Here is a 25,676-nt window from a genome sequence, read left to right on the forward strand (position 1 = left end):
TTTTTATTTATAGACAAAATTTAAATTAATACTTTTTTTCTGTAATTATACTTGCTATTATCTGTGATTTAACAAAACAGGTGAATTTGGGAACCATTATAAGTTGTGGTAACCATTTTTCTATCTTTAATGGCCATTTTTTTCTCTCAAATATCTGTAAAATAATGCTTCACTTATTTGTTAGCTTATGTAAATATATGAATATATAAATATAAATATTATTATGTGAACAGTGTGTTGTTGTTTTTTACGTTTAACATTTTATTGTGGTGTAATTTGACAACACATATAAAAGAACAGTAAACTGCTTAAAACAAAAACAAAAAAACAAAAAAGCCATTAAGAGTTCATTTCTGACAGCTGACGTTGTGTTTGTTGTTGGGTTTAACGTTGTGGCTCAAACGTGAGTCTGCAGCTTCTAAAAATCAGCAACAAGCAGAAAGAGATACCAGAGAAGAAGAAGCCTCATGAAGGTGATGCAGCAGCGACATCTAGTGGCGACAGACTGAACTGCAGAGAGTTCAGAACATGAAGAACAAACCGAATCAACGAGCAGCAGAAATCTGAACACGGTCAGCAAAAAGATCAAATGTCTGATATTCCTGTCTGAGTAATTAAACTGAGTTCTGTTTTAAGCAAAAATGTTCAACTTTCACAGGTTTCAGCTGCAAAATGTTTAAAAATTCTGTTTTTGTTGGAGTTTCACACTGTTAGGGGGAAAAAATGACAATTTTGAAGACTTTTCAGGACCTGCAGTCGTCTTGTTTAACCTGGAGATGTTGACGTGAAGCTGAAGTGAATATTTAATGAGAAAAGACACAAAATAAGTGAATAAACGTCCATCCATCCATCCATCAATCCATCCATCCATCCATCCATCCATCCCAGCTGACTCAGGGTGAAGGCAGGTTCACCTGGACAGGTCACCAGTTTGCAGTTTTTGTACTTTAGATTAGATTTACCATTAAAAAACAGCTGATGTCTTTTTTCAATCATAGGTTTTACATTAAATATACTTTTAAAAATACAGAATTTTTTTGGGGGGGCGCCTCTATAGCTCACCTGGTTGAGCTGGAGTCCCATGTACGGGGCAACAGTCCCAATGTGAAGGTCATGAGTTTGATTCCCGCTCATGACCCTTTCCCACATGTCCTCCCCCCATTCTTCTCCCCTACTTTCCTGTCTCTCTCTCTCTAACACTATCCAAAAAAATAACTTTAAGAAAACTGAATTTTTTAGGTTTGTTTTCTTTAAGCTGTTGGTCATCTATAGAACATTTTTCTGTGAATATTGTCTTAAATTTTCTTCTTTTTTTTCTTCCCATGAACAAGCTGTTAATACAGAACATTACATCACGAAGTCTGTGTTGTTTTAATTGAACTCTTGAAATGAATCAGAGCTCCTCATAGTGAGGTCAGGACAGGCAGGATGTGATCTGAAGTTCATCGGGTTTTGTGCCTTACTGTTTTCCTAATCACCTGAAACTGTTTTAAATGGATTTAAACTACGTGACAAAGACGTACTCCTGTCTTGCTGCTCTGCTGGACTTTCACATGTTTTCGTGTTTTTGGATAAAGCTGCTGAAAAAGTGAAGTGAGGGACACATTCAGAAGATGATCCTGTGTCAGTAAAAATGATCCTTTCATTGTCTAGAAGTTGTTCTGACCAACCACCACCACACACGAGCCCTGAAAGTTTACCCAGAATGCATTTATTCAGGTTTTCTCTGGTGAATGACCAGAAAACAGAAACACATCCAGTCCTGTTGTGTTCAGACTGTGACGTCTGGATGGACGTAAACTGATCTGGTTGCAGTTTTAACAGAACTTCAAAGTGTTTTTCAGTCGATAAGTAGCACAAATTAACCTTCTGTGTACTTCAAGGGCCGGTAACTCTGAAAATGTTCTCAGTATGAAGGTAGAACGTTGCCTGAATTCATTTAATATACTAAATTTATTGTAAATAAAAAAGGAACTGATGGATTTTTCCACGGAATAAATCCACTTTAATGTCAACACAAGCTTCAACTCATTTAGTCTGTTTCGGTTTGTAAATCATTTTAAAACATGAGACTAAAAGGTTTAATAAATCTGGATTTGCACATTTATTCATTGGCTGAAGCTCCGTTTACCGATTTCAGTAAAACTTCAGGTGTGTTGGATTTTTTAAAACCGAACCGACTCCCCAGAAGCTCCTTAAAGCCAGACTCAGCGGGTCTGTAAAGTGTAATCAGGCCACCACGCACACACACAGCTGCTCTTATTGCCTCAGAGTTTTTATTTTCTACAGGGATGTACAGCAAAAAAGACTAACACTGTTGTCGCTAATATCCAAAAAGGTCCTGAAAATCAATTCTAGCACACTTTTTGACAGGTATTAAAAACACACTCGCCTCCCGTCTCAGCCTCTCCTCCTCCAGAGCAACCGAACAACACCTCAGTAAATCAAAACAAAAGAAAAACAGCAACAAAAAAACCCAATAAAAACACGTCGCAGTGCTTTTTGTGTTGGCACAAAACTAAAGCAGGAGGCAGCAGATGAGGGTCAGAGAGCTTTTAGAAGTCAGTTTTAAGCTGCTCGGAGATCCAGATGTCAGGAATCGGTTTCCAGATGTAAAAACGTCGGTATTAATAACTTATATGAACTTTATCAGCCTGCAGGTATCAGAAAATAACGGTGACATTCAGCTTTATGTTCACATTTGACTACAAACTCATCTTTTTACCGTCCTACGCTGTATCAGTTCTTATACGTCTTTTACGAACTGATCATTTTAATATTTGTTATAAACTGAAGGACTTGTAGGAGACACATTAGAAGAAAAATGTTGGAAATCTGGCTTTGGAAGAAGTTCGTACAATATTTAAACGCCCGTGTGAAGATTACTTAAAGCATGACACAAATTTGAATCAAAAACTTTTGAAAACTTGTGGAACCAAACTTGAAAGCTGTGTTCGTGATGTCAAGGACATCAAGCTACCAAGCTAACAACGGGTTCCGACCAGTTGTAGAACTTTGGATGCGGGAAGATCAATGCGGATTCTGTCGTTGTTGTGGAACAGCGGACCAGGTCTTCCCCGGCGCTGCTAAAGGGGTCACGGGAGTTTGGCCACAGGTTTCGTGAACATGTTGCCCGAGGAACCCTAACGAGAGGTGCTGTGGGAGTTTGGGGTACCAAAATTGTTGCTGCAAGCCAACTGGTAATTGTGGAACCAAAGTAACAACTGTGTTCGTATCCTCGACGATGTCAAGTTGTGAGAACATCACTGCTAGCAAACGGCAACATGTACGTTACTGTCTCCAAGCCACCAAGGACAAACATTCACGAAGCTAGCAAGTGATTTCAACCGACTTCTCCATTCAGGAGGTCCAATGTGGGTTCCTTCCAGGCCTTGGAACGTTGGACCAGGTCTTCACCCTTGTGTTGGGACCCTGATGTTCCAAGTCCACGTTTTGTGGACTTGGACGTAAGCCTACGACCAGTTAGAGCTGTGTTCCAATCCTTGACATCAAGTCAAACACATTTCTGATGGCTGTCGAATCCCACCAGGGTTTCCTCTTGTCTCTGATCCTGTCATGGATCTCGAGGTGCAGCCAAGTGGGAAGATTTCTGGTTTGGGAACCTTAGAATCGCGTCTCGAACTCATGTCAGAACCTCAGAGATGATGTTCTGTTGGCGTCATCAGTCCACCGCCGTCTGGTTGGCAGCCATGATGGGAGTCACCACCTCCACGTCTGAGGTTCTCTGCCGGTTGGTGGTGAGTTGCTTCCATGAGCAAAGAATTTTAAAAAATCTGTGGCTCTTGTTAATAAATTACGGGAGGTGGACAGATAGCATCAGCAGCAATATGGACGTCATACTGGTGGAGAAAAGTACGCTTAACTGGACGGTAATGCGCTCGATTTATCAGTCGATCTATTTCAACTGTTGCCTACGGTCATAAAATCTAAGAATAAGATGTTAGTGACCAGTTTCCTGCGTAGGCTGACTGGGTTCAGCATTAGACATACTGGTGAGGAGTTCAGACAACCAGAGGCAACTTTAAGTAGAGTTGTATTTTTAAAAAACAAAAAACAGCCGAGGTGGTTCAGCATCTGATTTTGAAGCCTCCTGGTAACCTTCCTTTGAACCCAGAAGGTTCTGGAAGGATGACACATCTCATTCGGCCTGGGAACATCTCAGGATCTACCGGAAGGAGCTGCAAAACTCGTAACAGGAATGTCTGGAAGGCCCGACTTAGCTTGTTGCTACCACAAACCAAATCTTAATGGAAATAAATGATTATTGTTCCATTTAACTGCTTTGGGGAGAAACCAGAAACAAAACTCAAAGAAAACCTCAAAGAGATAAACAAAACCTTGTCCATCTACGAGAGAATAAAGGAAAGAAGTCCGGGAGTTTGAAACTATTCTTTCATGTCAGCCGGTATCGTCAATTTTTTCTCGTCTCTGGAAGCAGAAACAACTGATGTGTTGTATGTTAGAACCTATCTGGAGAAGGTGTTTCCATCAGTTCACTGCCCCTAGAAAGCTTGACTGCAGTAAGTGTGAAGGTTACGAGGTGTGTAGAACTTTAGAAAATATCTTCACTGAAGGTACGAGTGCAGGAAGCTCAGATTTCTGGTTTCCTGAAGACGATAACTAAAGTTTCAGCTCTGTGGCTGAACCCATGTGATGATTCCTGAACATCTGGTTCTCCATGAGGATTAAAACAAAGGCGAAACCAAATATTTTCATGTGGCCCAAGTCTGCTTCCAGCTGTTTGATCCCAGCCTCCTTCTGTCGTCCAGGATCAAACTATGTGAGCGAGACAGTAAGGCCAGAAATTAACATTTAAATGATCATTTCTTAAAACCAGGTAAGGCGTCCTGCCTCGTCTTCCTCTCCGACTCACCGCTCTCCATCTCTTGGTTAGAAGAATAAGAATCGTACAAATTCACTGTTTTTTTTTGTCGCTTCATGTTCATCGTCTTAAAGCCAAACTCTCCTAAAAAACTGGAAAAATATCTACAGTATCTTCATCTAGATTAGAGGCAAAAAAATGCTCCTTTTTTTTTTTTTTTGCTTGTGTAAATATATACGTGGGACAGAAGTAATGGATCCTGTGGACTCGGAGGGGAGGGCTGATGCAGTTCATCCACAAGGAGGCAGAAGAAGAAATAAAAGTGCACTGAGAAAGATTCACAAGCCATTTAATCTTGAATTTAAAATCATACAAAAGGAGTGAAAAAAACCCCGAAAGGGTCCAAAAAAGGAGCCACAGTTTGTTTCATCTCATTTCAGTTCACCAGAATAAATAAAAGACTTTTTGTTCCAATGAAGTGACATCTAAATACAAGATTAACTGACTTGCAGAGGTGAATGTTTCGAGAACGAAGGCAGAAGGAAGGCGGGAGGTGAAAAAGAGGTAAGAAAAGAACAGAGTGAGGATACACATGGCAGCTGTATTGATCCACTGTATTAGTTTTATAGGGTGTTATTATTAAAGCACTACAGACTAAGCGTGTCGGCTGCCGGCCGCTCACTGGGCTTCATTGTCTCTAATATGCAGCAGTGCGCTACGTTAATAAATCATGTACACAAACAACCCCCCCAGCTCCCGGCTAATACATCTGCATAGCAAAAAAAAAAAAAAAAAAAAGAAAACAAATAAATAAAAATAACAAACACAAGAAAAAAAAATCTGTCTTTAAACCAAACACCGTCTTCGTCTCAGTGGCTACTGTTTCGTTTCCTCTAAAAGATAATACAGAAGTAGTTTTGATGCAAGACTTGTTATTATTATTATCATTATTTTTTTTGTTTGTGTTTCGTTTTTTTTTTTTTAGAAAAGGAAAAAAAAAAAAAACAGTTTTCTTCATGAAGCGCACTTCCTACTTCGTCCTCTTGGTCCGGCGGCGGATCGGCGGTTAGTCGTCGTCGTCGTCGACCACGGGGTCCGTGTCCCAGCACGTGATGTCAATCTCTGAACAAAAAACACAAACACAGGTGAAACCAGAAGTTTACATCCACTGTATAAAAAGACACTCAAGCTTTTTGTTCTCACTGTCTGACATTAAATCAGACTAAACTTTTCCTGTTTTAGGTCAGTTAGGATTACCAACATTATTTATATTTGCTAAATGCCAGAATAATGAGAGAGAGGATTTCTTTGTTACTTTCTTCAAAGTCTGAAGTTTACATCCACTAAGATGCCTTCAAACTATTTGGGAAAGCCCAGATGATGATGTCATGACTTTGGAAGCTTCTGATTGGTTCATTGACAACATGTGAGTTAACTGGAGGCACACCTGTGGATGTATTTTAAGGCACACCTCAAACACACTGCTTCATTTAGTGACAACATGGAAAATCCAAAGAACTCAGCCGAGATACCAGGAAGAGAACTGTGGACCTCCACAAGTCTGCTTCATCCTTGGGTACAGTTTCCAGATGCCTGAAGGTTCCACGTTCATCTGTTCGAACAGTTATATCAAGTATGACCACCATGGGAATGTCCAGCCATCATAGCGCTCAGGAAGGAGACGGTTCTGTGTCCCAGAGATGAAGTGTTTTGGTGGAAATGTGTGAATCAACCTCAGAACAGAAGCTAAAGACTTTGTGAAGATGCTGCTGAAGCTGGTCAGAGAGTCATTATCCACAGTGGAACCAGTCCTGTACCGACATGGACTGAAGGATACTCAGAGAGGAAGAAGACATCACTCCAGAAGAAACACGAAAAAGACAGATTACAGTTTGTAAATGCACACAGAGACAAAGAGCTTCACTAGTGGAGACATGTCCTGTGTTCTGATGGAACTAAACCTGAACTGTTTGGCCTTAATGACCATTTGGAGGAAAAAGGAGGAAGCTTGAAGCCTGAGAACACCATCCCAACTGTGAAGCACGGGGGTGGCAGCATCATGTTGTGGGGCTGTTCTGCTGCAGGAGGGACTGGTGCACTTCAGAAAATAGATGGCATCATGAGGAAAGAACATTATGTGGAAATATTGAAGCAACATCTCAAGACATCAGCCAGGAAGTCTTTGAGACCTCAGACGGCCTCTTAGATGTCTGTAATACTGAGTGAATTCTGCATATGAAGACTGTTTGTAGTCTTTTTTTGTACTTCTGCTGATAAACACAGCTGTAAATAGAACATTTAGCCGTTGAGCAGGAGTGAGAATGCCTTTTTGTTCGCTTCATTTACACTTGTTGTTTGGTTTAGAAGCTCTGAGGGATGAACTATGAAGCGAGATTAGCGGGTTATCGAGGTATGTTGAGCCTAAAGTCAGAGTTTTCAGTGTCCTGAAGGTCTTTTTAACCTGCTGGATCTCCATGGTAACCAATGCTGTGGCGCTAACCTGGTCGGAAGCAGGTTCAGTTCAGAGTTTTGGATTTAAATCGGCTGGAAGAAGAATCTCCCTTTAAAGTGTCAAGCAACCAAGGAAATGGTAAGAAAGCTTGTTGCAGATTTGAAATGGTCTCTTTTACCACAACGGGTTTTTCTATCGACGATGCAAATATTGGGAGAACATCAGCGGCTGAAAGCGGATATTTAATGCTGATGTTTCTTTCTATAATAACAGGTGAGACTGAAACCTGCTGAATTAAATACAAACACCTGCAGTTTGTCTGTAGTGCACGTTTCTTCTATCAGCTACAAGCATCTCACCTGGTGGCTTGTTATAAAAAACCGGTGCAGGTTTAGCCGAGGACTCCTCTGATTGGCCGAATTCCTCCTCCTGTGATTGGCTGAAATAACCCTCGCTCGCCTGAAAGCAAAAACAGATGAATAATTAAGAAAGCGACAGACAGAAAACCTGTTTTTGACCTGCGGCAGCATCGACTCGTCTGACCTGAGTCCCTTCTTTCAGCAGCGTCTCCCCGTTGGTCATCAGCAGCTGTCCGTCATCCAGCTCCGCCCCCTCCCCGGACGCATGCTGCAGTGCATGCTGGTAGCTGAGGGTCATCTGGTCGGAGCCGGTCACGTCCACCAGGCTGGACGGGTCGTCCTCGGCGCTGGTGCCCGAGCAGAAAGTCCCGTCCATCATCTCGTCAAAGCTGAGGAGGGGCTGAGGCCGGCCGGCGGTGGCGGCGGTGGCGGCGGCGGCGGCGCTGGGCGGCATGTCGCCCATCAGGTCCACCAGGTTGGAGGACTGGGAGGTCTGGCTGGGCGGTGGGCCGGAGCTGCTGTCCCACAGGTCCACCAAGCTGTCATTTCCGGACTCCCACACGTTAAAGCTGGCAGAGTCGCGGGCCTGTGGGGCGACGCTCTGAACCGGTTTGGTGGTCGTCGACTCCTGGACCGGCGGTTTCTGCTCCTGCTTTGGCACCGAATCTAGAGACGAGCACAAGAGAAACAAAGATTTAATAATAATAATAATAATAATTAACAAGGTCGTCCTGATCCAATCTCAAAGATCTGAATAAGGACCAAAAAAGACATTCTTCAGCTGATCCTGAAGAAAAATTAAAAATTTACCGACAACCCCTTGGTGTGTTTGAAATCTTATTCAAGGGTGTAAAAGGTGTAAAATGTCCATGACTTTAAACATGAGCTTCAGCCGGACACCGTTAAGCACCACAGAAGTCTTTGTCATGGTGCGTCATGGTGCCTATACGTTGCTAAAACACCAGTTCCTTGAAATTGCCAACATGTCTGGGTGACGCCTCCTCTAGTCACTACAATATTAAACAGTAAGACGCTCCACCTGGTGGAACAACCGGGTACTACAGCTGGTCTACGTACATTTTCTGATATGCATGTAGCGATTCCAGGTTTTCTCCATCTTTTGGAGCTTGTGGAACCTCAGTGCGTCCTACCCTCTAACACTATCATATAGACAGTGTCCTATCAGAGCTGTAAAACAAGCTTCATTAACACCTGTGTAACACTGAGGAACTGCTTGAATTGAAACTTTTTTTTCTTAATGTGGAGCTGTCAAGCATATACACTGGATTGGTTTTAATAACTTTAATGTACTTGAAGTGTGTATTATCTAGAAGCCTGGTGTCGGACTGGGACTCGGTATTAGCAGATACTAAATACTTGATCAGGACATCAATAATAATTAATGAAACCCAAATTGAGGCTAAATAAGCTGCTTCATAAACAAAACCACAGCAGCTAGCGGTGACTCCAGACTGGATAATGAAGTGAAAACCAAACATTCACTCTTACCCCACTCGTCCCTGCGATCGTCCTCTTTGATGGGTGTGGTGACTATTTTAGGTATGGGTGACACGGCGGCCATGTTGCGCTCTGTGCTCGCTTCGTCGTCATCGTCCCCTACAGGGACAGAGTGGCACAAAGAAAACAAATGGGAAAGGTACAAAAGCCTCCCAAATGAATTACACTCAAGAGCCAGATGTGTTGAACGAACGCATTTTAAGTCCACATTTGAAATGAATCTGAATTTTCAGTCATTTTACAGATGTTATTGGTTTTCTATATAGTTGCAAAAAAACAATAAAATTGACTGCGTTAGTTCAACACATTCAAAATCACAGAAACTACATCAGTTTGCAGTCACATAACCAGGAAACAGACAGATACAGTCACTGCATCCGGTTCTAGAACTCAGAACCTTCACCACACAAGTCCAGCGGTGTTCCCATGAATGTTGAAGAAACAACTGGGTTGAATTTTGACGCACGTTTAATCTGCAGCTGCAAAACGAAAGCGTCAATCACTCCTGTGATCTCGGAGGCCCAGTCATGGTGTTTAAATGCATCACTTTGGTGTCTCAAAAGTTGTTCTATTGCTGGTTTATTGGTCCACCCTTTGGTCCAAACTGAAATATCTCAACAACCATCAATAGAAATTAGAATTAATCCAATGACTTTGGCGACTTTCTTCCAGACCATTTATCCAGTCAAATATCTCAATGTGTACTAAATGGACTGGTTCAAGTTTTGCTGGTGTATCCACAAGGTTCAAACTGACTCAAGCACATTGTCTACTTTGCAAAGATTTATTTATCAGTGCAGTGTTTCAGTGTAAAGCAAATAGTTTGGTACAAAGTCAGAAGCCAGCTTAAATAGGGAGTGGCTCATCCAGCAGTGAACAAAGTCCCCGTAGGGAGGTATGAAACACCCAAAGAAAAAAGACTATTTTCCATAAAACCAATAAATGAATCTTTACAAGACAGACATTGTGCAGGAGTCTGATTAAAACTTTTTAAAAAGTTTTGGTACAAGCCTTCATGGTCATCAGAAGAAGAACTCGACTGAAGTTGCTGATTTCCCAACTTCAAACTTGCACCACTGGCAGATTTTTGTAACTGGGAGGTAATCATTCTTGGAGCCGCAGTGACCAAATTGCTGCTTTTCTGGACAGTTGAAGAAAACCAGCACTGGTAAATACTAACAGTGGCGTATTCTACTGGTAAAATAGCGTCTCAGGCACCAAAACAAAACACAATCACTATGAAGCAGCAGCTCATGAAACAGTCATCAGACATTCGGAGAACATCCATCGATAAATGCCATCAATGCAACAGACTGCGGATGAGTCACAGCGATAATATGTGTTAAACGTGTACGACACTTCCATTAAATCACCACAGACGTCAGCTACAGTCAATAGAATCACAACAACAATTCTCTCAGGTGTTTGATGAGTTCATGCTTCAGACGTCCTGTTCAGAAACCAGAACAAGAGTTCATGAGAGACGTCATGAACACGACAGGATGAAGGACGAGATGTTGGACCTGTTAGAGCGACGGGTTTGGGTGGGTTCTCCAGTTCACCTGCCGGTCGAGAACCTCTCGTGATCAAACCACCTTCTTTAGAACAGAAGGACATCTCGGCTACTGCATGAATAAAGACTGTTCTTATTTGTTGCTTCTGATTATTGTGTTTTTTTGTTGGTGTACGATTCACAGGTTTTGTTTGTCATATTTTAATCGATGCTTTGGCAATATTGTCCCAAGTTTTATGTCAATAAATCAAAGTGAATTGAATTGATATTAAAATGTCAGTCTGTTTAATAAAAACTAATCCTTCACTGAGTAAAGAAACCAGTTTAGATACCCTTTGTTCAAAGAAGGATTGGAAGTAGGACGGCGTATTAGAGGCCATTGTAGGTAAAAACTAAAATAAAATTACAGAGCTGAAGAAGGGGGTTAGTATTCAGAGAAAAAACTCAGAGAATCAGGCGGTAAATTTACAAATCCATGAGAAAGAGGCTCAGAGAAAACCTGTTTTTTGGGGTCAACGAACTACATCGCTCTACGTTGCAAGGCTGAATCAGACAAACTGATCAAATTATACCTCAGATTGGATTTAGCAGCAAGGAAATAGAAATTAATCAATCCCAGAACCACTATACTACCATCAACCTGTTTACATCTGGTGGTAGAATGCATTTCTTTGATACCCTGCATCTCCATGGTGCCCAGTCGACCACTTGTGTTCAGATTTTGTTATGACATCAGTTTGTTTTCTGATTTGTCTTTCACAGGCTAGCTGAGAAAAATAAATACATTTTAAGAACTAATTACCATGTATGTGCTGTTCCAACTGTTGAGATTGGCAGGACGAAGTCATTTGCGACTTGCAAAAGAGCGCCGGACCACCACATCATCATAACAAAGGCTATGTGGTCAAATACGTCTAGAACCACTTCAGCAAGTGTTTTAGGGATTGTATAGTCATGCATCCCGTACTTTAGTCTGAATTACCAGACGTAGATGCAGGTGTAAGTCTTTAGGTAGCCACAACCTGCACGGTATTGTTTTCAAAATCCCTCAAGCAGCAACGCAAGTTTTGCCCAAGACTTGGTTTTCTTGGCAAAGCAGCCATTTTAATGACTGTGCTCGACTCCATAATGTTCCACCAAGACAAGGCCTGGATTCCCAACCAAATACCACATACTACTGACGAATACTACAGTAGTTATAGTACTATGCAGCATGCAACTGTTAAATCGTCCAGTTGTGCTACAGCAAGTTTAGCTAGTTCCAAGTGTTGAAAAGTCAACAATAGCAAAGCTAATGTGCAGCATCTGCTCTAAAAATACCAGAGAAGTTTAAAAAGTGTGGATTTGATGATTTTTACAAACATAAATAATTCAAAGGGACCAGATCCACCAGCATTTTGTTGCCTAGCTTCACTGCTCATGTAACCTGAGCTTTGGAAGTAGTTTTAATCAGATTCAGGGCCTCTGATGGTATTTTTTATTATTGTTTTATTGCACATGCTCGTCAAATTGCAAGATTTCAATAAAACATGCCAAAAATAATCTCACTTAAATTAGTAGCATACTGTAAGTTATAAAGTTAAGCTTAATCTTAAAGGTAAACTGTGGCTTAATTTATAAATATCCATCCATCCATTATGTATACACCGCTTAATCCTCACTAGGGTCAACATGTTTTTGGACTGTGGGAGGAAGCCGGAGAACCCGGAGAGAACCCACGCTGAACGGGGAGAACATGGAGACTCCACGCAGAAAGGTGCCCTACCAGGGCGCAAACCAGCGACCTTCTCGCTGCGAGGCAACAGTGCTACCAACTGCACCACCTTGCAGCCCCTATTTGCAAATATATATACATAAAATACATTTACCTGAGACTATGATAATAAAGACTGAGAGGCACCATCCCTGCATCCTGGGCTGAGCACTGCCCAAGATGATTATGATTGGCTGAAATGCAACACAAAGACTTAAGGTTTGCAGAAAGATAGAGCAGAGGGATAATGAGGTGAAGTCAGACTATTCTCCAGCTGTAAAAATGGTTCTGGATACTTGAGATCTAATCGAAAAAGACGCTTTTTAAAACAATCCGGGCTTTAAAGACATGTTGCTGTGAACTGAACCTATGCAAAGGAGGCGATAACTTTAGCGCTTTAAGGAACTAAAAGGCAGTTAAGAGCGTCCGTGTTTACTGGTGGTCTGAAGAAGCCACGAGGCTCCTTTCATGAAACTATCCACTATTTGTCAGAAGTTTTTCTTTGCAAATTTACAACTTTAATCTTGAGAATTTTCCCCCTGAACATTAACCCCCTTTCTCAGCTTTGTGATTGTATTTTCTCACATATGGCCCTAACATGCCGTCAGACACTAGAAACATGGATGAACTGTTTGTTTTTTCCTCCACCCAGCTTAATATCTGCAGCACTGACAAACATGCAATAACACATACTGAGGATCACAAAGGTGGTCTGCGTGATTGCCCCCATTAACTACATGAACAATTTCATGATACTTCTCCCTCATGTTTGGTGGTTTCTCACCATGCTGACATTTGGAGGTGGTTTTCTTTGTCAAGTTTTCCAGAGATCTGCCTTCAACTGATCAAATGGAGGCGAATGGGATTTTTGTTGTGTTGCAGTAGAAGGTTCCTAGACTTTCTTCTTTGGTTCTTGAAGATGTTTCAGCTCTCATCCAAGAGGCTTCACCAGTTCTAACTAGTAGAGATTTGCGGTTAAACTGCATGGGGGGGGATCTAAATGCGACAAACCTTCTATTTTCTCTGTCCAGAATGTGGACATCCTCAAAGCATTGTCAATTATCCTTTAGGCTCTTGGAGTCATCCCTCCCCGGGCAGTTTCACCATCATTTACACCTGCAAATAAATACCTGGAACAACCCATCAGTTACTGAAGTTGAACTGAAAAAGTCTCTTGGATTAGAGGTGAAGCATCTTCAAGTACCAAAAAAAAAGGTCCAGTTACCTTCTACTGAAGCACCGACCTGGATGACCAGGAATCTACCAGAACAATCGTCTTTTTTGACGCTTACAGCATTGAAAAATGACACCAATAAAACTGAAACAGCAATATGTTCTTCTAGAAACCCACAGTGAAGGAATCTGCCGCTTTTAAAGGCAGAAAAATTCCCAGTCTGGGCAAATAAAATCAGACGGACATCATTAAAGACGTCTGTGCTTTGTTGAAAATGCGATAGAACCAAGGATCTCAAAGGAGTGGAGGTAGTTGGATCCTGTACCTGTAGTTAATCAGTTAAAACACACAAAACCACCTTTATGGTCGTTAACCGGAACGACAACATCGACTTTCATGTTAGGTCGAAGATGAAGATTCATTTTCAGTCAAACAAACTGAGGTGACGTTCGACTCGACAGCATCTTGTACTGGGACACTCACAGGTCGGTCATCGGTGAGGGTTAAAGGCAGCAGGAGGTTTGTGTTTTTGAGTGTTTGTGTGACGTCCAGGATCAGAGGAGCAGGAAGGTGATAGAAAAAAAACAGTCAGAAAGAAAAAAGTTTACAGCTCTGAGAAGTGAAATCCCTAAATTCAAACCAGAGAACATCAGGAAAAACAAAATCAAAATAAAACAGGAACATTTACAGGAATAACTCGACATCAGCAGCCGACTGGACGACATCTAAAGGATGAAGACTGAGGCGACGACACACTGATCACACAAACCGACAAACAGCTTCGTGGTGTGCAGCCGTAGGGGACGTTTAGGGAGGTTTGAATCTAGAGAACCTCAAGGAACCCTGCAGGAGCCTTTATCAAAATAAGGTCCTGCAGGATTTTTCAAAAAATGGAACCCCAAACTACATTTCGTTGAGGGACCATTTTAAAGGAACTCCAAAGGTTCCCACACAGAGTGATAACAGTGAGAAACCCCACAAGGTTCTTTGAGGTTCTTCCGCTACTTACAGTTGCCTTTTCTGATATTTAAAATTGTTCAATGTCATTTAAGAAAAACTACGGAGGCCCACATGTCCCAAATGGTGAAGTAAAAGAACTTTAGTGGCTCCAGACAAAAATATATCTGTTCTCAAAGAACAAGGCAGCTGCGACGCCACGTTTTTCTTATTAATGAAAAACCAACAGTGTGTTGAAGCTGGATTTATAATCGAGGAGCTACGGTGGCTACATGCTAAGCTACGCTGCTGATGCCTCCTAAAAACTGCATGTCGGAGTTCCACAAACCCAACGTTTGTGTTTCCCCGACATGTTTCGGTGCTGGTTTTGGTGGGAGGTGATGATTTTAGTGGATTTTAGTGGATTTTGGGGTGTTTTAGGGGGTTGGTGCGCAGACGTGAGTTACGTGAAAGTGTGTAAAAGCTAAAAGTGGTGAAGTGAAAATGATGAAAATGCATGTGAGCGGAAAAAGTGGTGAAAACAGAAGAATCGTCTTTTTACTGTTTTCACTGTTGGTTAGAAGAATCTCAAGACGCACCAAAAAATGTGTTAAAATTATGTTTTTAACTGTAACGTTTGGATCAATTGACTGTTATTTTATAGATTTCTACTGTTTAGTTCAAGTAGAACCACAAGAATTAATTAGCACGTTAACGTCCGCATCTAAAATCTGTAGTTTTATAAATTGTAATTCGTTATTTTACAATGTTTGTCTGCAAAACACTATTTTTACTACATTTAAATCAGCAAAAGTATTGTTTCAGATATATTTGCTGTTTATTGAAAGAAAAATTATGTGTATTAGGGACTGAAAAATGGTGGAACAGTTACTTTACAAATTCTGGTTGTTTTGTTAAATTACAGAAGAAAGCTCGTAAAAACACCAGAGACATGTATTCATTTAAACGTGAACCACTGGACACTTTGCCATAACTGTCAATAATAAATCTGCATTTTCAAAAATGGCAATTATTTTTTTTTACATTCAAATGTCCCAAAACATTTTTATTGTGTTTAAATTACCAAAAAATAAATAAAATGTTATGGCTGACCTCCTTGCTGCCAAATTTTCACAGTTGTGTTGTTTTTTTATATACCAGCCACCATCTAATAAAAGCGTCTTGTTAACCATCAAAAAATCAGGCACACCTCTAAATCCATGTGAAAAAAATCTATTTTACAAATTGTTAATTATTCTTCTGACTGTAAAATTACACTTTACTGTAGAAAAAAACATAATTTTATTGATATTTGCTGTTATTTTCATTGTGTTTAGAGTTTTGAGCGTTACAATATATACGATTTTTAAAAACAGATTTAGTTTTTATAGTTTTTGATTGTTTTTGAACAATTTGCTGTTATTTTACAGATGTTCCCTCTTTTGTTAAATTACACCTACTATCCAGTAAACGTATTAACATGTTAACTGTAAAATAAATAAATAAAAAAACAGGCCAAAACTGTAAATATTACATTTAAAAATCTATTTTACAAATGGGTATTCAAGCTTTTATATTTCACCATAAAATGATTTTTACTGTATTTAAATCATCAAAAACATCATTATTGTACAGATGTTTGCTTTATGTTTTTTTTTTGTTTTTGTTTTTGTTTTTAAAGCATTTAACTGTTTTTTTAACATTTCTTGTGGCCTCCTCACTGCCAGATTTTTTTTTTTTTTTTTAAATTTTAATTTTAACTTTTTGCAGATTTTAGTTTCTCCAGTGTATTAGTGCGGACGTGAACACACTAAAAGTCTTGCGGGTCGACTTCATCACATGCACTTTCATCCTGTCTTGGTATTTCTGGTGTCCGTCTGTCTGTCTGCTCTTCTTCTTCTTCTTCTTCCTCTGCTGATGATGTACCTACCGGCCGGCTGCGTCCGCGACTGAAGGGGAATCGGACTGTGCTGCTGCCTCAAGAAGGGGCTGTCCAACCGGCCTGGTGGTCGGACGACACACAACACCGAGACAGACACACAACAACGAGACGGGAAGCAGCGACGCAACAGGACAGAGAGGTGGGACACCACAGAAGAAGAAGCAGAGCGGGACAGAGTCCCGAGGAAACCCATGAAGAAGAAAGGAGAGGCGACGCAGGAGGAAGTCAGAAGTAAAGGAAGAGGTGAGGATGGCGAAAACAAAAGGAGTGCAGAGGTGGTGGAGAGAGAAGAAGGAAAGAGAAAGAAAGAAGAGAAGAGAGGTTAGTGTGGCTCCAAACACAGCAGACAGCATGCAGTTAGCAGAAATGAAAAGCCGACGGCGTCCGACTTCCTTCTGTCAAAAGCACAACAGAATAAAACCTCCAACGTTCTCAGGATGTTGCTGAGGAACANTGTGGTGGTTTTGTGTCTCTGTGTGGTGGTTTTGTGTCTCTATGTGGTGGCTTTGTGTCTCTTTGTGGTGGTTTTGTGTCCATGTGGTGGTTTTGTGTCCATGTGGTGGTTTTGTGTCTCTATGTGGTGGTTTTGTGTATCTTTGAGGTGGTTTTGTGTCTCTACGTGGTGGTTTGTGTCTCTGTGTGGTGGTTTTGTGTCTCTATGTGGTGGTTTTGTGTCTCTTTGTGGTGGTTTTGTGTCTCTTTGTGGTGGTTTTGTGTCTCTTTGTGGTGGTTTTGTGTCTCTATGTGGTGGTTTTGTGTCTCTTTGTGGTGGTTTTGTGTCTCTATGGTGGTTTTGTGTCACTTTGTGTGGATTTTGTGTCTCTATAGCTGTCTTGTGTCTCTTTGAGGTGTCTCTTTGTGTCTAATCGTGGTCTTCGTCCTCCCTTCGACTCTACATTAGAGCGTTCCTGCCTCCTCTCGGTGTTGTTGCGTCGCTCCACACCTACCTTGGCCTGCTCCCAGAACTCCTCTCTATTGATTTTCTTCATCTCCACCTCTGCGTTGGTCTTCTCGTACACCGTTCCCTGCACCAGGAGAAGCAGTGTCAGGTTTCTGCAGCGTGTTTGTGCATCTTAATGACGTGAAACTGAGAAATCTGCGTCTTCACCCCCGAAGAAACAGCTTCAGTGTCCCAAAAGGCCTGATTCAGACTATGGTACCAACTCTACCTCGTCTTTGTCTCTGAGGTGGTTAAATGCCGTTTTATTGATAACGTGTGTTTTCGTACCACGTCTCCGTGTTCTTCTTCGCGGGTTTTCAGGCGGCTCAGGACTGGACTCGCCACCGCCGCCGTCCCGTTGGTCAGCCGCTGGCCGATGGCCAACGGGTCGATGTCGTCCAGACTGCTGGCGTTGACGGTGACTTCCACCCCCTGAACAAACAAACAAACACAAACAAACGACCATTAAGCCCCGAGAATCGTCTCACCGTTTTATTCAGCTCCGACTGGAACCACGTTTAGTTCTGACAAAGAATTTTAAAAAGGGCATTTATAAAAGTCTTGAATTCTTGATTCTTGTACTACGGACAGACTCAGGTTTGTGGCTGTTTTGTATTTTTTCCAGATATTTTATCTCTTTTTTTTGTGGCAATTTTATGTTGGTTTGTATTTTCTTTTTTCCCTCTTTGTAGTTGTTTTGTTGTTCGTGGCTGTTTTGCATCTCTTAGTGTTAGCTTTTCAACTCTTTGTGGTGATTTTGTGTCTCTTTGTGGTTGTTTTGTGTCTCTCTATCATTGTTTTGTGTCTCTTTGAGGCAGTTTTATGTATATTTGTTCATGTTTTGCATCTATGTTTCGTTATTTTGTGCATCTCTTTGGTTGTTTTGTGTCTGTCTGAGGTCATTTTACATCTCTTTGTAGTTGTTTTGTGTCTCTTTGTGGTTGTTTTGTTTCTCTCTATAGTTGTTTTGTGTCTCTTTGTAGTTGTTTTGTCTTTTTTTTGTGGTTGTTTTTGTGTCGTGTTGGTTTTGCATCTCTTTGTCGTAACTTTTCATGTCTTTGTGGAAATTTTCTCTTTTTTCTGGCAGTTTTATGTCTACTTGGGGCTGTTTTTAGTCTCTGGTTGCTTTGTGTTTGTTAGTGGCTGTATTGCATCTATGTGTAGTTATTTTGTGTGTCTTAATGGTTATCTGTGTCTGTTTGTGGTCATTTTCCTAGTCTTTATGGCTGTTTGTGCTTGTTTTGTGTCTCTTTGTGGCAGTTTTGTTTCTCTTTGTGTTTGTTCTCTATCTCTTTGTGTGGTTGTTTTGTGCCTTATTGGTTGTTTTGAGTCTGTTTGTGGTCATTTTCCATCTCTTTGTGCTCGTTTTGTGTGTCTTCACAGCTGTTTTGTGTCTCTTTGTGGTCGTTTTGTGTGTCTTTGTCTTTGTTCTGCATCTCTGTGTTTGCTATGTGTGCCTTTGTGTCTGTTTTGCACCTTTGTGTGGTTACTTTGTGTATCTCATTGGTTGTTTTGTGGTCATTTTCCATCTCTTTGTGCTCGTTTTTTGTCTCTTTGTGACTGTTTTGCATCTCTTTGTGGTTATTTTTGTCTCTTCTTTGTGGTTTTGTGTCTCCGTGTCGTCGTTCTGCGTATGTTGTGCGTGGTGGCGTTCACGTCACTAAGGACTTGTGGGAAATTAATCTAAACGAACGCAGGTCCTCTGAAAGGCTCGTTTGAAACGCTGTCGGTGTGATGAAGTCGATGCTGTGTGGGAGAGAAGAGAGCTGCCACTTACAATAATGACACACACGCAGACACACAAACCGCTTTAATCTCCATCTCGTTATCTAAAAATACCCAGTGAGCAGGTGAACAGGTGTGAACGCTCTCAGGTTGCTTTAAACAGGGTTTGATCCTCCTCCAGCTTTTAATGCTGCATGAAAACAGGCCAACAAAAGCTGAAGCCGGTTACGAAACAAACGTCGTTTTAATGTTTTCTGCAGCAGAAACTGAACTGAAGTGGATCTGAGACACAGCGGCGTGGGTTTCATGGTGTTGCCTTCATATCATCACACATGTCAAACATCTGAGCGTCGGCATTTTAGATCTGAGCCATTTTCTGTCTCTTTCTGTTTGTTTTGCATCAGTTTGTGGTGGATTCGCTCGTCTTTATGCTGATTTTGTGTGATGATTTTACATCTAGTTTTGTTGGTTTTGTGTCTTTACAGTTGTTTTATTTGTATTATTGGTGGTTTTCCGTCTGCTTGTGACAATTTTGCGTCTGATTTTGTTTGGTTTGTGGTGGTCTCATTATCATTTAGTGTCTTTATGTGGTTGGTTTGTTTNCAGATTTGTGAAAAATCTCATAAAATGCCCTTACTAAATGTCTGACATTAAATCAGACTAAACTTTTCCTGTTTTAGGTCAGTTAGGATTACCAACATTATTTCTATTTGCTAAACGCCAGAATAATGAGAGAGAGGATTTTTTAGAGGATTTCTTATGACTTTCTTCAGAGTCAGAAGTTTCCATCCATCTCCTCAGTATCTGGTAGCGTTGCCTTTAAACTGCATGACTTGGGTCAAACGTTCTGGGTTTCCTTCCACAAGCTTCTCACAATAGTTTGATGAGTTCTGGCCCATTCCTCCTGACAGAACTGGTGGAACTGAGTCAGGTTTGTTGGCCTCCTTGATCCACTAATGTTCTCCAGGATGGAGATCAGGGCTTTGTGATGGCCACTCCACAGCATGGACTTTGTTGTCCTGAAGCCTCTTTGTAACTAATCTGGTGGTATGTTTAGGGTCATTGTCCATCTGAAGACTCATTAGTGCCCAAATTTTAACTTCCTGGCTGATGTCTTGAGATGGTGCTTCAATATTTCCACATGATCTTCTTTCCTCATGATTCCATCTATTGTGTGAAGTCCACCAGTCCCTCCACAACATGATGCTGCCACCCCCGTGCTTCACAGTTGGGATGGTGTTCTCAGGCTTCAAGCTTCCCCCTTTTTCCCTGTAACGATGGTCATTAAGGCCAAACGGTTCAGTTTTAGTTCCATCAGACCACAGGACATGTTTAGTCTGATTTAATGTCAGACGATGAGAAAGAAAAAGGTTTTATGTCTTTTTATACCGTGAATGTAAACTTCTGGTTTCAACTGTATTATAGAACGCTCTTCTGTAAAACATTCCTGCAATGTTGCAAAGGAAGGATGTTCTCAAACCAACATCAAGATGTGACTCAGATACCGGAACGTTTTTAGAAAACGTTCCTCTAACAAAATATATTAACAAACGTTCTGTCTGCAGTGTTCTGAGAATGTTTTAGGATGTTGCTGAGGAACACATTGTGAAAAGGTCCCACGATGTCGTTACCTGATAACACGATTAGAATCTTCAGGAAAACATTTTAGGAACATTAAAGAGTCCTACGGTGTTTTCACCAAACATTTTTAGACTGGCTTAAAAGAACATTATAATAATTCGAGAAGAACGTTCTGGGAACTTTAAAAAGCAACTGCAGACAGCATGCAGTTAGCAAAAATGAAAAGCCGACGTGGTCCGACTTCTTCTTTCTGTCAAAGCTACAACGTAATAAAGCCATATTTGGCCTCCAACGTTCTCAGGATGTTTCGTGGTGTTACTGAGAAACAATTTACAGAACGTTCTTCTTTAAAACATTTCTTCAATGTTATGAAGAAACGATGATCTTGAACCAAGATTGAAAACATATTTTCAAGATGTGCCTCAGACGCCAGAACGTTTTTAGAAAAAAATCCTTTAACATAAAATATTAACGAACGTTCTGTCTGCAATGTTCTCAGGATGTTCTAAGATGTTGTTGAGGAACATATTGTGAAAAGTGCCTACAGTGTCATTACATGACAAGACAATTACAACCTTCAGAAAAACGTTTTAAGAACATTAAAGCACCAGAGTCCAGCAGTGTTTTTATCAAACATTTTTACGACATGATCCAAATTTGAGAAGAACTTTCTGGTTCTAAAGGTGTGGTTCTGAAACTCTTGATAATGTTCACCAATAAGAGGACAGCAGCAACGTTTTGCGACTCTGGAAAGTGAAAATTTGCGCCGTTTCTCGACGTATTGTGGAACGTTCTCGAACCAACATTTAAAACATGCTTTCAAGACGAACCTCAGATAACAGAACGTTCTTAGACAACGTTCCTGTAATGTAACATAGCGACTTTGCGAGGTTCGCACGATAAACAAACGTTTTAGGAACATTAGGGCCAACAGTGCTTTTTTACCAAACATTTTAAAAAATGGCTCAAAAGAACATTAAATTCAGAAGAACATTCTGGGAACCTAAAAAAACGTTGAGCTGAAGATGTTACTAGAACTTTGCAGAACTTTTTCAGAATAACAAAAAAAATTCTAGCTGATTAGAGACACTTTTGTTAAAGAGATTGTCATAAATAGTCAATGAAACGTCCGGTTGTGTGTTTTTGACGAACAATGTAAAAGATAAATAACCAAAAATTATAATTAGAAGTTTTCTAAAGACTGAGATTTTTGTCCGAAGCAAAGTCACAACAAACAAGCTGCGGACAAACGACACATAACAACGCAAAAACTACAATTAAAGATCCAACAGCAAGTCAAGACTTATGTCGTATGTTACAACCCCTCCACAATAAAAGCACGTCTGTACAGAAGCAGCAGCTGAGGACGATGAACAACTTAACTCGACCCACAGACACACAGCAGACAACCGGAACCACAGCAGTTTGAAATCAGTCAAACTTCAGAGGCGGTCACCAATAAGCTTCTTCTCTCTTTGAGGCGTCTGGTTTTCATTTAACAACAGATTTTCAGTTTTTACCGGCTCTGTGGACGGAGACGGGTGAAGTGTCGACACTGATGGTCATGGCTCTTTCCTTCTGCTTGAAGAAGTCTCGAGGATTTCCTGACCGCTGAGCGATGATGGCCTTCGCCTCCTGGAGGAAACACACGGTTAGATCGATGTCAGTCGTGAGAAACAACTGGTAGCTTCACGAGTTACATTCCTGAGCTTCGTCTCAAAGATTATCTCAACATGTAATCGAGGACGATTCCTCCAAAGACGCCGTTCTGGGCTTGAGTTTTCAGTTTTACTTGCTCCTGATGAGGTTTGTTAAGTAAAACTGAAGTGGAAAGACACCTCATTACATGTACTGGAGTAACGCTACTTTTACAAATTACTGACAAAATACTTTCATCGTCTGTAATGAAAAGATTGATCTGATAAAACTCTTCAGTGTCAAAAATTTGCATCAATAAAACAACCAAACATTGATTCTAGTTCCAGAAAGTGGCTGATCTGAGATTTATTTTTATCTAAATTAGAAATCCTGACCTGATGTAACTCTAATGAGCGTTTTTCCAATTTTTTCTACAACTAACTTTTGCTTTTTAATCAATAATTTATTGTTCTTTGCAGTTTTGAAGGAGTTCTTACAACTATTTTTTTCCCATTGTATGCACTGGACTAACAGCTTTCCTCCAACTGTTTCACTCAATAATTCATCGTCCTTGACTTTCTGAAGGTGTTCTCATTCGTATTTGTCAGACTGACCTCCACCTCAGACTCCTTCTTGTCCAGGTTGAGGTCCTCGATGCTCGGCTCTGTTGCCTGAGGAGGAAACAAGGCAGGTAAAGATTCAGAGGTTCATATCCATCATTCGGTGAGCTGACAACAGACCAGAGCGTAACGACACTGAACCACCAGCGGGGGGCGACACAGACTGCGTTCGTCTCTGAGGAAAACCAAAGAAACTGCCGCAGAAAAATAGAAAACGATGCACGACTCGTCGGACAGTTTGTACAAAGAAGTCTTTTAAAATTCAGCTCAGAGTGAGTAGAGCAGCTTCAGATGTTTTCTGAGATGGTTGAAAAAAAGAAAACTAACTTCGCAGACGAGATCTTTTTATTTACTGATTGTCAACGAAACATCATCCAGTCTGCACCGCAGTTTCTCTGAAGTGTATTTCAAACCCGTCAAAGAGAAATTCTGTTCATGTGGTGCGACTTTTTAATCAAACGTTCCTGTAATGTCACATTTCAAAAAAAGGAAAAAAATTCCAATAGAACGAACCGAAGAAGGTTTTGGGAAGGTGGTGAAGAAAAAACGCAAAAAAAAAAAAATTTAAAAAAAAAAAAAACAAAAAACGTCCCAAAACAAAAATTAAAAAAGGGTTTCAAAAAGGTAACGAAGCCCCAAAAGAATTTTTTTATAAAACGTTCCTGTAATGTGACATATGAACAAATGTAGAACCATCCTACAATGTTCCATGATTAAGGTGAAATGTTCTCAAAACAACATTTAAACTGTGTTTTTAAGACGTACCTCAGACAACGTTTTATAAAACATCCCTTTAATGTGACTTACTAACAAAGGTAGAACATTTTGACTTCAGTGATCTTAGGGGTGAAACACGTCATAAAATATATATTTTACAAGATAAGACACGAAGAACGTTCTCAAACTAACATTTAAAAAGTGTTTTCAAGATGTTATCGAGGCCTCAGATGATTTTTTCTAAAACGTTCCTGTAACGTGATGCATTAACAAAGGTGGAACATTTTGACTTCAGTGATCTGTGGATGTTTTAGGGATGTTCTGGAGGAACACATTACAAAACGAGAACCTTGTATATGTAGCTAATGCAGGGTTGTAGCGCCACCACCAGACCAGTGAGCAGAACTGTAACTAAGGGTGTAACTATGACTTCATCTCCAGTTTCATCAACACTTCCTGAAGGTTTTTGAAGCAAATCGATCCGACTGCCGCCTGTTTAGAAACTCGACGTTGGGTTCAGCCGCGTAGATCCGACTCTAGATGCTCTGACGGCGTTTTAATTTGCATATTGAAATAAACACACAGCGTTTTCTCACTGCGAGGCTTCACGGTTTAGTCACAGAACATAATCGCTCCCTTCAAAAACGAAACCACACCGTCGGACAAATTGGGTACATTTTTGCGCGAGGGCGAGAAAATGACCACTGGTCGTCGTAAAACTAAACCACATGCAGTACCCGAGCGTTGTTAGCCAGTTCAGGGTTGTGTGATTGCATTTACTTTATTCTATAAATACTTACTATGGTGATCTGATTCCGCAACCTCTCTCTGGCCTCCTCCTCCTCCTGCATCTTCTTCCTGTTCACAAAAACACTGATTACCAGCGTATTAGGTTCATTGATGTGCCAAACAATCGATAAAAACAACAATTTATGAGCATCACAGTCCAACACAAAGTCATCACACACAAGTCAGACATTTTATTTTAAACATGTTCAGTTTGTGCTTTTGTTTGAGAGGCTGCTCATCAACCAAACGACAAATCCAGTAACTGTCTCAGCTCGAGTGCTTCAGAAACACAGGATACCTAAAACTGCTGCTTCATCAGTCTTTATTTTTCAAAATATATAATTAGAAGTAATTAATGAATCTGATTAACGATCCTGCTGCTGTCTGACGCTGCAGATATTTAACGAACTCAGAGGAAACCGTCCTCAGCAGCTGGAAGCAACAAACTGAACTTCAGCTCCTGTTTGTCAAAACCTGGATTACATTTATTATGATTTTACGTTATTATTACATCTCTCGTGTGTAGTTTTTTGTTTCTTTTTTGTCGTTGTGTGTCTCTTCTTGGTTGTTTTGCATCTATTTGTGGTAGTTTTGCTTCTTATTGTTGTAGTATTTTGTCTCTTTGCATTCGTTTTTTGTTTCGTTTTGGGTTTTGTGCATCTCTTTGCGGCTGTTTTAGCATTTCTTTGTGTAGATTTTTGTCTCTTTTTTGTAGTTGTGTATCTATTATATCTATTAGTGGTTGTTTTGCATCTTATTGTGGTAGTTTTGTGTCTCTTTAAGGTCGTATTTTGTCTCGTCACCTTAGTTTTTTGTTGCTTTTTGGCTGTTTTGCCTCTCTTTGTGGTCGTTTTGCATCGATTTGTGGTAGTCTGGCGTCTTACTGTTGTAGTTTTGTGTCTCTTTAAGGTGGTATTTTGTCTCATTGTCTGAGTTTTTTGTTTCTTTTTTGTCGTTGTGTGTCTCTTTTCGGTTGTTTTGCATCTATTTGTGGTAGTTTTGCGTCTTATTGATGTAGTATTTTGTCTCTTTGCATTCGTTTTTTTGTTTCGTTTTGGGTGTTGTGCGTCTCTTTGCGGCTGTTTTGCATCTCTTATGTGTAGCTTTTTGTTTCTTTTTGGTCGTTTTGCATCTTCTTGTTGTAGTTTTGTGTCTCTTTATGGTCGTATTTTGTCT

At 40.6% G+C, this 25,676-nt stretch overlaps 1 protein-coding gene across 1 annotated transcript in view; it reads right to left on the bottom strand.

Moving 5' to 3' along the window:
- Nucleotides 1-2,254: 2,254 nt before the first annotated feature.
- Nucleotides 2,255-25,676, bottom strand: part of LOC103375315 (drebrin-like) — a 50,112-nt gene continuing 26,690 nt past the window's right edge. The window contains exons 5-11 of the mRNA XM_008305548.1: nucleotides 24,512-24,569; nucleotides 22,989-23,045; nucleotides 22,257-22,371; nucleotides 9,164-9,271; nucleotides 7,839-8,320; nucleotides 7,655-7,754; nucleotides 2,255-5,965 (exon numbers count right to left, since the gene is read on the bottom strand). Coding sequence (XP_008303770.1) covers nucleotides 5,910-5,965; nucleotides 7,655-7,754; nucleotides 7,839-8,320; nucleotides 9,164-9,271; nucleotides 22,257-22,371; nucleotides 22,989-23,045; nucleotides 24,512-24,569 — 976 coding nt within the window. The 3' untranslated portion in view covers nucleotides 2,255-5,909. The remainder of the gene's footprint in view (nucleotides 5,966-7,654; nucleotides 7,755-7,838; nucleotides 8,321-9,163; nucleotides 9,272-22,256; nucleotides 22,372-22,988; nucleotides 23,046-24,511; nucleotides 24,570-25,676) is intronic.

Source organism: Stegastes partitus, unplaced genomic scaffold, assembly GCF_000690725.1.
Source record: "Stegastes partitus isolate 25-593 unplaced genomic scaffold, Stegastes_partitus-1.0.2 Scaffold2545, whole genome shotgun sequence".
NCBI classification, from domain to species: Eukaryota; Metazoa; Chordata; class Actinopteri; family Pomacentridae; genus Stegastes; species Stegastes partitus.